Below are 13,490 nucleotides of genomic sequence, written 5' to 3' on the forward strand. Positions count from 1 at the left end.
ACACAGTGAAATTCTGACTCTTGATCTTATGATGATTTGTAAGCACATTATAGGACCGTGATAAAGCAATTTAGACCTTTTTTTTTTTTTTAATCTGAACACAGTGGCTTTTATTCCTAAGGCATCAGAGGCAACAGAGATTCAAGCGGAAAGAGAGAACTGAGAGGGAGAACAATTGGAGCTTCTAGGGCCTGGAAGATGTTCAAACACAGCATCTGTGACTGGCTTATATACTTGTAGCAATGACAAACATAGCAGTAACAGTAATCGCAATCATAACAGTACAAATGATGATGATGATTATGTCAATGTAATAATAATAATAATAATAATAAATCATTTATTAAGCGCAGAAACTATGTCTATATATTCTACTGCGCTTCAAGAGCTCTTAAATTCCTATGTTGCACAATGCTGCATGGGAAGTAAAAAAAGAAATAGGCCCATGCTAAAACAAAAAAGTTTTCACTTTTGATTAAAACTGTCTAAAGTCTGACATTTCCGAATGTCTAATGGTAGTCTATTCCATTCCAGCAATGATGCTGATAATGGCAATGTTAAAATGTGTAATGATGGTAGTAGTAGTAGTAGTAGTAGTAGTAGTAGTTGTGAGTTAGGAGTTGTGATAATAGCAGGGCCTGTTTTATGAACAGTTAGAATTGATTATACAGTTGATTTCAATTGTAAGTCTGTGGCAGCCTGTGTAGTAAGGAAATTTAAAATCGATTTTATCTTTTGATAAAACGGGGCCCTGTAGTTGTAATATAAGTGGTAGAAGTAGGAGTACTATCAGTAGTAGAAGTAGAATTGTAGTATTGAAGTAGCAGAAGTAGTAGTAGTAGTAGTAAGCAGTAATAGTAGTGGTAGTAGTAGTACAATGTAGTAGAAGCATCAGTGGTAGCTTTGATGAAAGTTGTAGTAGCAGGAGTAGTGGTAGTAGTAGTAGCAGTAGTAGTAGAATAGAGGCAGAAGTTAGAGGACGAATTACCGCACTGAGTCTAAGTCTTGAAATTCATTAATATTTGTTATATTTGTTATATTCATAACATTTTTGTTTGCTGGTCAGTGACAACCAATTTGCTAAGGTTTTCTTTTTGCTTTATTGCAGACACACACACAAACACACAAAATCATCCTCTTTCTGTTTTTTCGTTTTTTTTTTTTTTGCATGGCAATCATACGGCAGTCACACAATTGGAGCTGATCAGCGCTCAGTCTTCAAAACAACGAAGTCATCATCTGAATCCTCACAGGCCTCATTGCTTTTGCTTCCATCCTCGGAGGGCGTGGTTACCGTGGTTTCCCCAAGACTCAGAGCACTGGCAGAGATGACATCATAGCTGGCACTGTTTGTAATATCCTCTGGCGAGGGGCTGATGACGGAGATGTCGCTGGGGCTGTCAGCCGAACAGGGCGTGGCACAATCTTCCGGAGGCGGCGCAGCGAAGTAGGAGGCAGGTGCCTCTGATTCAGACTGCGACATGGCTACGGATCCTGGGATGGAGCTAAACTCTGATGGCTCAGAGGAAGGATGGCTGAGGGGACTGCCGGATTGCGTCTCTCCCGCTTTTCCTCGTTGCCATGAGGGCTCTGTCTCCGAGGCAGGGGTGTTCAAGGCTTTGGCATCTCGAAGGTTGGTCGGCCTCGGCCTCAACTGTCCTTGCGGCTGGTGATCCGAGTCACCCTCTCCTCTTCTTTCCACTGGTGCCATAACCTGATCTCCACCATGTGCCTCAGCTGGATCCTGAAAATTGTTGGAAACCAGTCTACCAGTTCTCAGGCGACACCCCTCCACAGCTTGCTGGTGCTCGCCTCTGAGTGGGCTACGTCCCTCAGCCAACACGGAGACATCCTCATCCCGCTGTTCCTCTTCCAGTCCTCTAAGAGTCTGGGGTTGGACCACTGCTCCCTGACGAGGTGCCCCCTGCGCACCCTCTCCTGCTTCATTCCACACGTTCCTGTCCGCATTTGTTCCCCTCATTCTCAATCCAGCGGGGGGCAGGGTGGGGGGTTGCACTGCCCTTCTTTCTTGGTAAGCAGCGTACCTGTGGGGCTCTTGTTCATCATCCTGCAAAGTACAAATGAAAGTGTAAACATGAAGATATACTGTAAAACTAGGAATGTCCACATGCATTCTAATTTCGTGAGTTTTGCGAGAGTCGAGTTTTGCGAGATTAAAATGCACGCCAAAGATCTTGTCTACACTAGATGCATTGAATGTTAGAGGCAACTCACAAAAATTTCATGCAGTAAATAAGGCTGTCGGCTCCCATTCTCAAAAATTTCATGCTGAGAAAATATCGTGCTTCACAGTACATTGCAGTTTGACACATCACTTTATAGATAGGAATGATTGTCAAGGAATTCCACAATAAATTGTTTCCAATTTTACAAAAATGTACCTTGGCTTGTTGATAGATGTGAACTTATGTAATTTGATCTCAGAGCACAAAGCGCAAGAATGCCTAAAACTTCTCATGCAATACCTATACAAATGCCATAGGTACAATGTATGACCCTTCATTTAAAGGTTGTGTACAGTTCTGGTCGAGGTAAGGATTTAGCTTTGAACGTTTTGCGAGATATTCAGAAACCACTCTATGAGATGTCAAAGAGAATGCAGTTCTAAGGGGTATCAAAAGTTTATTCGATGAAAATCGGTTTTGAAATGGCTGAGATATCCAAAAACAAGGTGAAACAAAGAGATCCTAATAAAGTTGTGGCATGTCGCCTTTTATTATTAGCACTTTTTTTGATATCTCAGCCATTTGAAAACCAATTTTCATCAAATAAATGTTGAATCCTTCTTAAAATTACATGCTCTTTCATATTTCATAAGAGGCTTTTCATTATCTCACTTAGGAATGTTCAAAACATGAACCCCCACCTCAACCAGTACTGTACAGTCCCTTTAACATTTACATGCAGTTCAGTGACCTTGACCAGTGACCTTGGGGACTGACCCTAAACTCTCCTTGTAGAAAGAACATTATTAAACAACTTGTATCTACATCCATCCTAACATATTCAATTTCCAATGGATTTTAATTGATGCAGTTCTGGTGGAAAATCAAAAATTTGGATGATATCCTGTAACATTTGTCCTTAAACTTTCACTGCAAGTAATTTCATATGAATCACTGGGCTTTCATCTGCATCCTTTCCTTTCTTACTAAAATGACATTACCAGTGGTCATTGTTCCATGAAATTACAGCTTAAAAATAACCTATTTTGCTGAGAGCAGTGACCTTAACACCATGACTTTAACCTTTCACCTCTGCCATTTCATGTGGATACTTGTCTATGTCCACCCTACTTCTTACGAAATGATATTTTCATGGATTTCTATTTGGAAGATGTTGCTGGAAAATGACATTTTCAACCACAGTTTAAAGTAACCTCGATTTCAGGATATTTTGCCCAAATCTATCCAGCACAGTCACACCTTCTCATAGGAAACATGTTTTCTTCTCCTTCTTCCAAATAATCATGTTGATAGTATTATATTGATTTACCTGCATGGTGGGCTTAGATGACTGGGTTGATGGACAGCATTAATAAAAGATGAAGATCCTTTGTGCAAAAGTAAGGACAGCCTGAATGAGAAACATTCGTGGCAACTTACTGGAGCTAGAAGGTAATCGGGTCCCTCCGCCTCCAGAGCTGGATCCCTGCCATGCTGGGGATGCTGCACCAGGCGCCTCCGGAGGTATTGTCCGCGAGGCTCCCGTATGATCCTCCTGGGAGCTGAGATGAAGGCGTAGAGGCCAATGAACAGGAAGACGTAGGTGGAGACGAGGGTGGAGATAGCGGCCCACAGGGGCAGCTCGCTGTAGATCTCTCGGTGGAATTCGCTGACTGCCCTGCCGAGTTGCTTCATGGGTTCCACGAACATGGAGGAAATTGTGAAGGACAGGGCCTGTAGGGGAGAAATGGCAAACCAAATTATCAGCAGTGTCTACTCTCTGTAGTGCCCATTACCAATCATCTCACAAAAAGAGCACATACAACCCCCCCCCCCCCTTTATTAATGATAAGGTCTTATTTACCCAGGGTTGCGTCTTCAGTGTTGCCACTGTTCTACCACAGGGTCCTGTCATTTCTATTACATTAGTGTTACCAGGTAACCATTTATACACCTCGGTCGAGAGGGACATGGGGGGGGGGGGGGTTGAATCAACCCCTCCTCGACATTTTCCGTGACCATTCTGCCGAGCGAATTTTTTTTGACCGCGCCGCTTGCTGACTTTTTACTTTCAAGTCTTGCACATTTTATGACACCATTTTCGCGAAAATTGGACATACCGTTACGACCCTGCACGACCGTTTGACAAGCATGTAGCTTGTCAGATCAAAAATGGCTCAAAAACGTGATTTTGACGGCCAGCGCATGCGCACACAAACATCTTATCCGTTCATGGATTTGAAATTGGTGCGCATGTGATGTGTGCCAATGCGCTGGCCGTAGTATTCAGTGTATGTAGCTCTCCCAAGGTCCTCTCGACCGAGTCAAATTCAGTCATCAATTCGAACAGAAAGGGACTATTGGCAGAACCAAACATTGCCCGAAGCCTGTTTTCAATACTTCAACTTAATTGGTAAGTCTTCAAATTGAAGAAATTTTTGGATTTTAAGTTGATATTTACCCGCGATACTAAATCTTTCATGATCCTGAATACTACAATGCGAAGCCCCATTACGCTATGCGTATGGGGCTGCTGGTCGCAGTTAATTGCATGATTACTAAGACATGAGAGCACTTTGGGGCGAGTAAGTCTCACAGTGTTAGTTATATGAAAGGTACTTTAACCTAAAACACAAACTAAGACAAGGAAATTCAGGGAAACTTTTGAGGTACCAAAACTTTATATTATCTTTAACAGATATGCCTAAGTATCCAATTATCCTGTCAATATGACAGGTATCGAAACTATTTGTTCAGTTTCCATGTCATTGAAGTAGAGGACTTGATTATTAAAGCAGTACCCTATTATGCCGAGACTACTGTACTAGTTGAACTGGAGAAGAGGGCGTAGCCAAACTTTGTTCAAATTACATCATCATGTACCAGTCCCCCATAAGAGCATACAATAATGAAACCCTTCACAGCCAGCCAAGGACAACAAAACAACAAAATTTATAAGAGCTGCCTTGGCTACTGGGATGGCTGTAGTTTCTTCTGTTCAAGGTCTCTACTAATAAACAGCGGGGCACATACAGTGACCTGCCAAACTCCTCACTTCAAAGCTGCACCCCAATCACCACCCGTAACTTTCTCACTCTCACCCTTGTTGGTGGAACGTCGAAGACGGGGTCGACAAGGTACTGCATGTGGTACTTCAAGCACTCGTCCGTCTTGACACTCGTCATCGTCTGAAACCACTGCAGCAGCGCCTGCAACCACGTCATCTCTTTCGGCTTGCAGCTTGGCGGCACGCCAGCTTGTGTTTGGGCGTTGGTGTAACGCTTGATGGTCTCCTCCTGCAAGGCACCAGTCAGTCAGTCGGTTCAGCATTCAATGGTGAGGACCAGACAGTCAACAATGAACATGTGGTGGGAAGGGGTGGGTAAACAAACAGACAAGTTTCTTTCATTTCTGTCATTGCTCACTGAGTGGTCCAGAGTATACACAGTGGTCCTAATCACAGGTTCACACTGCCCACTTGAAGACATTCAACACTCACAACAATGTGGTCACACAGTTGACCGATCGAGCTTTCAATTTCTCTTGTGGATTAAAGTTTTTGATGACATTAAGTTATCTCCAGCAGTAACAGACAATGCATGTACAGTATCATTAGCATTGAGAATTTAGGGTTTCTGGGACGAACACTGAACTAGGGCTTTCTATAGCTCAGTCGGTAGAGCACCGGGCTTGCATCCGGAGGTCTCGGGTTCGAATCCCATTGGAATCCCATTTTCTTTGCTCATTTTTCCACTAATAGATTATATTCATTCTGGTCAGTTTTCTTTTGTTTGCCGTTATTACATACTCAAAAAGCTGCATCACTTCGGAGATCCCTCGCACTTATCCCCAAGTTGAATTATCCTTCGGGTTTAAGCCAGGTTTAAGTGTGTGCATGTGTGTCACACACAAACACATTGCTATAGCTTCAGTCAACCATCCAAACATTGAGAATTTAGGGTTTCTGGGATGAACATTGAACTAGGGCTTTCTATAGCTCAGTTGGTAGAGCACTGGGCCAGCGATCCGAAGGTCTTGGGTTCAAATCCCGATCGAATACCATTGTCTTTGCTCATTTTTCCAATATATTATATAAAATAAGACTTATGTTACCATTCTAACCCATTAAGGGGGAGTGGGCTGATTTTGTTAAAACTAACATGCATTTCCCACAGACACCTGCCCGAGTATACTTGGAACTAGTCTCCAGTGGGTTTATAGCAATCCATATGATATAAAATTATACAGTTCCACAGACAGGCCACAAATGTCTTTGCCCCTTTGACACATTGAAGCAAATGAATTTGAGCAAGCACTCTTTACCTGGTAGAGGTAGATCCAGTTTGATATGAGACTGATGACGAAGATGGCGGTGAAAAGGCAGCCGAGGAATCTTCGGTTCCACAGGATGTCCGAGTACATGCCGACACCAAACACAAAACTAATCACTATTGCCGACAAGAGAAACTGCACACAAGGGGATAAAATGATCACATCACTCCAGTGAAATGGCAAAACTTTGGGAAAACTGAATTTTATCACACACACACAAAAAAATGCCTAACGATGAAATTAGCAATGGCACACAATAAATTGGAATGTTGCAACATTAGACATAGATTCGCTAACCGAAGGATCTGTGAACAAGACATTCCACTGTTTGTGAATATATCCTGATATATATATATATATACATACATATATATATATATATATATATATATATATATATATAGATATATATATATATATATATATAGATATATATATATATATATATATATATATATATATATATATATATATATATATATATATATATATATATATGTATATATATATACTGTATATTATATATTATATATGTAGGTTTCTTTTTTTTTTGGGGGGGGGGTATTTTTATAGTAATGACCTTTACGTAAGACACTGTGACATAAATCTCTTAACCCATTAGTAGCTGAACCACCCCCTAAACCGCCTGTATACATTTTTATAGTTTTATGCTTTAATATTTTTGTTGTTTCATATAGAATGTAAAATCATGTAATTTTTAAGAGGTCAAACGTCAACGAAAGTATGTTAGAATTACTTCCATGACACATAAATCTCTTTGTAAAGTGTTAATAAGCTTTCAAGTAAATATAACTTATAATAGACAAAGATTTTGACATGCAGTGATCTATTTTGTTTAATTCAGAAAGTTGTTGAAATAAGGGTAATATTGTATACTTTCCAGGGAACAATAGGCAATTATCTACAGAATCTTCAGGTGCTAAAGGGTTAAGAAATGGTATTAAAAATCTGATATGATGCAAACATTTGGTATTCTGCATCTGACAGGTCTTTCTAGATTCTTTGATTGTAAATTATAAAATTTGCAAATCAGACGCACACCTTTAGCCCCCATACCTACACACTTCTCGCTCTTAATACAGTCTGAGAAATCAGCTAATTGCTATTTCACAATTAAAACAGCCATGTACTCAGTTTTACTGCACCTGTGACTGGAATTGCATCGTATTTCATCAAAATTCTGGGATTGCTGGTACAGTATCAGATGTTATGACTGAGGAATTGCGCGATATGCAGGGGCGAATCTAAGAATTCAGGAAAGAGGGGGCGCAAAATTTTTAAACAAAAAATAACGGGGGGGGGGCCATTTTTTTTTTCTACCTCTTTTATTTATTTTGGTGATCCCTCGCACCATGCAAGTTGAATCATCCTTCGGGTATATGCAAGGTTTAAGTGTGTGCGTGTGTGTCACACACAAACACACTGCTACAGCTTCTGACCATCCGAGCATTGAGAATTTAGGGTTTCTGGGACAAACACTGAACTAGGGCTTTCTATAGCTCAGTCGGTAGAGCACCGGGCTAGCAATCCGGAGGTCTCGGGTTCAAATCCCATTGGAATCCCATTGGAATCCCATTTTCTTTGCTCATTTTTCCACTAATAGATTACATTCATTTCTGGTGAGTTTTCTTCTGTTTGCGGTTGATACATATTCAAAAAGCTGCATCACTTCAGTGATCCCTTGCATTTATCCCCAAGTTGAATTATCCTTCAGGTATATGCCAGGTATAAGTGTGTGTGTGTGTGTGTGTGTGTGTGTGTGTGTTTGTGGCATACACAAACACACTGCTACAGCTTCTGACCATCCGAGCATTGAGAATTTAGGGTTTCTGGGACAAACACTGAACTAGGGCTTTCTAGAGCTCAGTCGGTAGAGCACCGGGCTAGCTATCCGGAGGTCTTGGTTCGAATCCCATTGGAATCCCTTTTTCTTTGCTCATTTTTCCACTAATAGATTATATTCATTTCTGGTCAGTTTTCTTTTGTTTGCAGTTGTTACATACTCAAAAAGCTGCATCACTTCGGCGATCCCTCGCATTTATCCCCAAGCTGAATCAACTTTCGGGTATATGCCAGGTTTAAGTGTGTGCATGTGCTGCACACACAAACACACTGCTATAGCTTCTGACCATTCGAGCATCAAGAATTTAGGGTTTCTGGGACAAACACCGAACTAAGGCTAGCTATCCGGAGGTCTCGGGTTCGAATTCTGATGGAATCCCATATTCTTTGCTCATTTTTCCACTAAAAAATATAGGGGCGTGCCCCTGGTGCCCCCCTGGATCTGCCATTAACATGGGTATCCATCCTATACCGAATAATGACAGGTGTATCTTTTTTGCTTTGATTGTGTTTGTCTATGCGATTCCCGAGACTAGTGGATTTACACGTAGCTGTTGTGGACCCAACTCACCAAAATAATGCCTGGAGACGTCATGCTGGCCTGCTCCCAAACCCACTCCAGCACGCTCGTCTGGTTGACGTGGAAGGTCTCAATCGTCATGCCGATGAGGATGTCGTAGATTTCGGCCTTGCGGTAGTTCTCCCGGTCATTCACAAAGTTCTGGAGTTTCTTCCACTTCTTCGCAGAAAGGCTAACTGTAATTTGTGCATCAACTGGACCAGACTCTGCGCCCTGAATGGGATAGATGTCATTGAAAGGAAAGAAAAATTAACCCTATGAAGACTATCTGATTTTGCTATGACACATATTTCCCACAGACATGTACCCAAGTACATATTTCTGACTAGTCATTAACAGGTTGAGTTGATGAATGTACAGTCCCTACCTTAAGTCAGAGAAAGATAAGGAATCAGTACTCAATTCATGTGTCTTAGCCTATTTATCAGGACAGTTATTTCTTTACTTTTTACTTCTCTTACTGCTTTCTTAACCCCATTGAGGGCGGTTTGATTTTGGTACAACATGCATTTTCCATACACTTTTGCCCGAGCACACTCGGGACTCATCCTCAACGGCTTAATTTGGACAGAGTTAATAAACATAGCACAACGGACCACAGTTGCTGTCTTCAGTATGTCTACAGAGTTTACACACTTTTTTTCCTACCGTGGGCTTATAGCTGTATGCAAATTGTTCACACAAAACAAATAGTTGCATAGCATCTCTCCATCTCTCTCTCTTCTTTTCATCTGTCAATCCATCCATCTATCTAAGTCTATATTCATCTCTCATTCTTAGTCTTGGAAGTTGGCAAGACTTGCAGCAATTTATATCTGTGAATGCCCTCCTCGGTTATCAGCATAAGAACACATTTTAGCATTTTTCAGGATTCTCACTAGTCAAAAGTAGCAATAATCCCCGCGTTCACATTGGTCCCCGCGACGCAGGGACAGCCACAAGAGATCTAATCTTTTTTTACGACTGACCGTTCACATTGGTATCTCATCTGTCCCCGAGCTGTGGGGGCATTTTGGGGCTTGGAGCGAGCTCTGCCACTTAAATCCAGGCATAGCGCATGCACACATTTGATGACCACAGCTGGACGCCATCAATTGCGCCCCAAGGTCACTCTCCCCTCCAAATCTTGTCCCCGTACTCGACTTGCTTCGCGGGGACGAGGGGACAAGTCCCAGCGAGTGTTCACATTATGGTTTTTGAGGAGAAAGTTCCACAGCTCGGGACTTTCCCCGCATCGCGGGGACCAATGTGAACGCGGAGAATATTAATGCACCCTAATTATTTCTGTGTTTACAGTACATATAGAAACACAAGTGCATAACCTTTCCAAGCCCATCATCACAACAGGCCATTGATTTTGTACTTAGAGGGATGGTATTGCTTTGGTTGAGATGGCGCTTCAGGTTTCCAACTTTTTTTCTTTTTGTGAGACAATGAGAAACCTCTTACGAACTCAGAAAAAGCACACAATTCCAAGAGGAATTCACAGTTTATTTTAGATGTTCATAGTTCACAGTTTATTTTCAATGAAAATTGAGTTTGAAATGGCCGAGATATCCAGAAACCATGAGGTTCTAATACACATTGAGACCCAACTTTTATCAAGACCATTTTGTTATACTTTGTTTGTGGATATATATATCTCAGCCATTACAAAACAAATTTTCATCAAATAAACTTTGAATCCCACTTAGGATTGTATGCTCTTTTAGATAAGTGGTTTCTAATTATCTTGCAAACAGCTTAAGTCCAAATTCCCCAATCTCAACCAAAATTATACCATCCCTTTAAGCATGCTATGCTGTGTAAAACAAGAAAGAAAGAACAAGACTCAGAAGGTGTCCTCACCTTTGCCTGCAGCAAATTGACCAGATGACCTGTGAGCAGCCGGAAGAACATATTCTCGGCCTTGGCCGAGTCTGGGCAGGGTGTGGGGTCACACTCGCACTCTGGCTGCTGCTCTGACGGCGGCGGGACGGTCACGGGACCGTTCAGATTTTGGCACTCGTTGAGGAGATGCTGTGTCCAGGCCAACTGCTCCTTCAGGTTTTGCTGTCATGGTAGTGAAGATGAAATCAACAAATGTGTCACTGAAAGCATTCAAAAGACAGGCATACTGTCTCCTTGCAAAATGTGTCCTTACGTTTTGTCGACATGAAATGCATTAGGCCTACACAGAAAATTCACAAACACTTTGTTATTACATAACTACCGTTATCAGGTCTGTAGATGAGAGCATCACTTACAGACACATATTTGACACGTGATCTGACATGTGATTGTGATGAAGTTTGGGTTGTCTTCTCACTCTTATCAAGGAAAGCGATTTCTTGTAGCATCAAAATTTAGCAGACGATTTATTTGTGCACTGCTGGTGAAGTCTTGCTTTTAAAGAATTTTAACCAGTACAATTACAGTAAGCAATCAGTGATAAATCTGCAAGTTTGGTAAAAATCGCTCATAAATCATGAAATAGACACACACAAAAAAAAATAAACAATATGTTGCTTAATGCAAACCCCCCCCCCCATCAACCCCATCCCCGCCAAAAAAAAAAATTAAGACGTATGGTAACTCTACTACACATCGACCACCCTTTTTGAAACCGACCACCTGGTTTTTGGCGCACAGAACACTTAGTACGCACTGCACTGCGCGCAGAGTGCATAAAAATGTATTGGCTTTGACTGTCGATGAGTTTGTGTGGAAAAACAAAAATTCACTGTTCATTAATGGTTTAAATCGAGGACAAAATTTCGAATACATATGTGACCCGCTACAACAAAATGATCCTAAAGTCGGGCGAGGTCGATTATTTGAAAATTGCATGACACAATTCCCTAATCTTTCTGCTTTAAATTGATATATAACACGTCTCATAAAAATAATCGGCTGCGGAGATATCGATGTTTAAAAGAGAGCATGTCAAGACGTCTGGGAAATCACTGTTTCGAGAAAAGCGCCCTAAAAGTTCTCCTTGCGACGCAATCACAATCAAGAGACACGCAAGTCAGTATTCACCTCCGGACAATAGAAGTTAAGCCCTAGCAACCCCCGAAATGCTCATTCAAACACAGCGTCGGCGGTCTCCTCACCGACCAATCAGTGACCAGGATGTCGGGAGAAGCAACTAGGCATAGCGCAACCCGCTCGCACGCACCAGTCGACTGGGCAGTGTGCGAGCTTCACGCTTCGGTTAGCGGCAAGCAGCAAACTGACCAATGAGATCACTCTGGTCGTTGTTAGGGGCGGAGCCTATGTGTGGCGCTCAATCCAAATGTTCGAACCAGTTTCTGCTTCGTTGAAACGCCAAAAAAATATGGCCCAGAAAAACGCTATTTTTTGGTCTTTCCTTTCATCATTTTGCTTCAAAATTTCGACAGATGATAGAAGACATGTCAGACTCTAATAATGTCAAATTCAGAAAATCGTAAGTTTTGACCAATTTTGATGCTCTAACTTCAAACTCGATTTTCACGGCTTCGACCGTGCGCGACTTTAGGACCATTTTGTTGTGGCGGGTCACATATTTTAACCGAATCATAATGTAATGTCAATGCATTTTCTAAAAAGCTTCGTACAACACAGTATTCAATACAACTCGGTTTGTGTGCTTTGTCAATACAAAAAAAGCGGTCGATCTATTCAAAGGAGCAACACCGTGGGGAGCTGAAAAGAGGGCACTTAAGTTCGGCGGCGATATTTTTGCACTGAAACTTCGAATTGAAAATGAAAAGGGGACAACAGCATTTGATAGCGCTGGACTTTCTCAATCACGTAGGTCAAGTTTTTATGTGACTTTCAGTCTTAAATATTCTTATCACGCAGATAAAAATTAGGCGGTCGATGAGTAGTAGGACCAACGATACTGCATACATACATCACACTGGGCTCTTGCCTGTTGTCTCTCTCTCCTACGTTTCTCACAGCGAGCACTCGTCTGCGTCACGGGGTCGTAGTCGGTCATGTCGGTGATGTCAACCTTGCAGTCGTCGTCGAGCATGATCTCGTCAAAGTCAGTGACCTCCAGCTGCTGGCTCCCATGACATAGCAGCATCAAGAAGACCCCAACCATGAACACTGGAATTCCCCGCATTGTTGCTGATCTATAATATCATTCCACAACAGAAGTAGTAAACTTTGATAAACATGAAATTCAGTTAGCAGATCAACCAATGAAAAATGTCATCCACTCACCTTATTCTCTCTATGGAGTCGAGCTTCCAGTTGTGGATAATGCCAAGTACCTCCGAGGACAAATCAACTCCAAGCTAAGCTGGAAGACACATGTCATGGCCGCACTTTTTGTGCACCATATAAAGGAATACATAAGGCGTCATTACTTTGGGCCCCCCACTTTTTTTAACCTGGAAGTACGTAAGTGGCACTAAAAAGAAATGGATAGAGATCTTGAAGTGTGAGTGTGGTAAGGTTATGTTTTTGTGCTGAAGACCCTTTTTTTCTGCTTGTTAGCTGAAGAAACCTGGAAGTGGAAGGGGAGAGATGAGCTGAAGACCTTTTTTTTTTTT

The 13,490-nt window shown here is 41.8% G+C and overlaps 1 protein-coding gene across 1 annotated transcript; it reads right to left on the reverse strand.

The window, feature by feature from the left end:
* Positions 1–1,204: 1,204 nt before the first annotated feature.
* LOC140237243 (uncharacterized) lies at positions 1,205–13,061 on the reverse strand. The gene is made up of 7 exons (XM_072317188.1): positions 12,842–13,061; positions 10,810–11,013; positions 8,953–9,174; positions 6,510–6,653; positions 5,288–5,482; positions 3,627–3,920; positions 1,205–2,068 (listed from the first exon to the last, which is right to left on the reverse strand). Exons 1-7 carry the CDS (start codon positions 13,055–13,057, stop codon positions 1,205–1,207), a joined length of 2,139 nt encoding a protein of 712 aa, XP_072173289.1. The 5' UTR covers positions 13,058–13,061.
* Positions 13,062–13,490: the final 429 nt, after the last annotated feature.

This window comes from Diadema setosum, chromosome 13 (assembly GCF_964275005.1).
Source record: "Diadema setosum chromosome 13, eeDiaSeto1, whole genome shotgun sequence".
Lineage (NCBI taxonomy): Eukaryota > Metazoa > Echinodermata > Echinoidea > Diadematoida > Diadematidae > Diadema > Diadema setosum.

Bases quoted from the DNA above. Each gene is read 5' to 3' on its own strand.
- LOC140237243 (XM_072317188.1), bottom strand. From the start codon at position 13,057: ATGCGGGGAATTCCAGTGTTCATGGTTGGGGTCTTCTTGATGCTGCTA. The intron at 9,175-10,809 runs GTGAGGACACCT...TATCCCATTCAG, and splicing joins TCAATTTGCTGCAGGCAAAG to GGCGCAGAGTCTGGTCCAGT. The intron at 6,654-8,952 runs GTGAGTTGGGTC...CCTTGTGTGCAG, and splicing joins CGTCTCCAGGCATTATTTTG to TTTCTCTTGTCGGCAATAGT.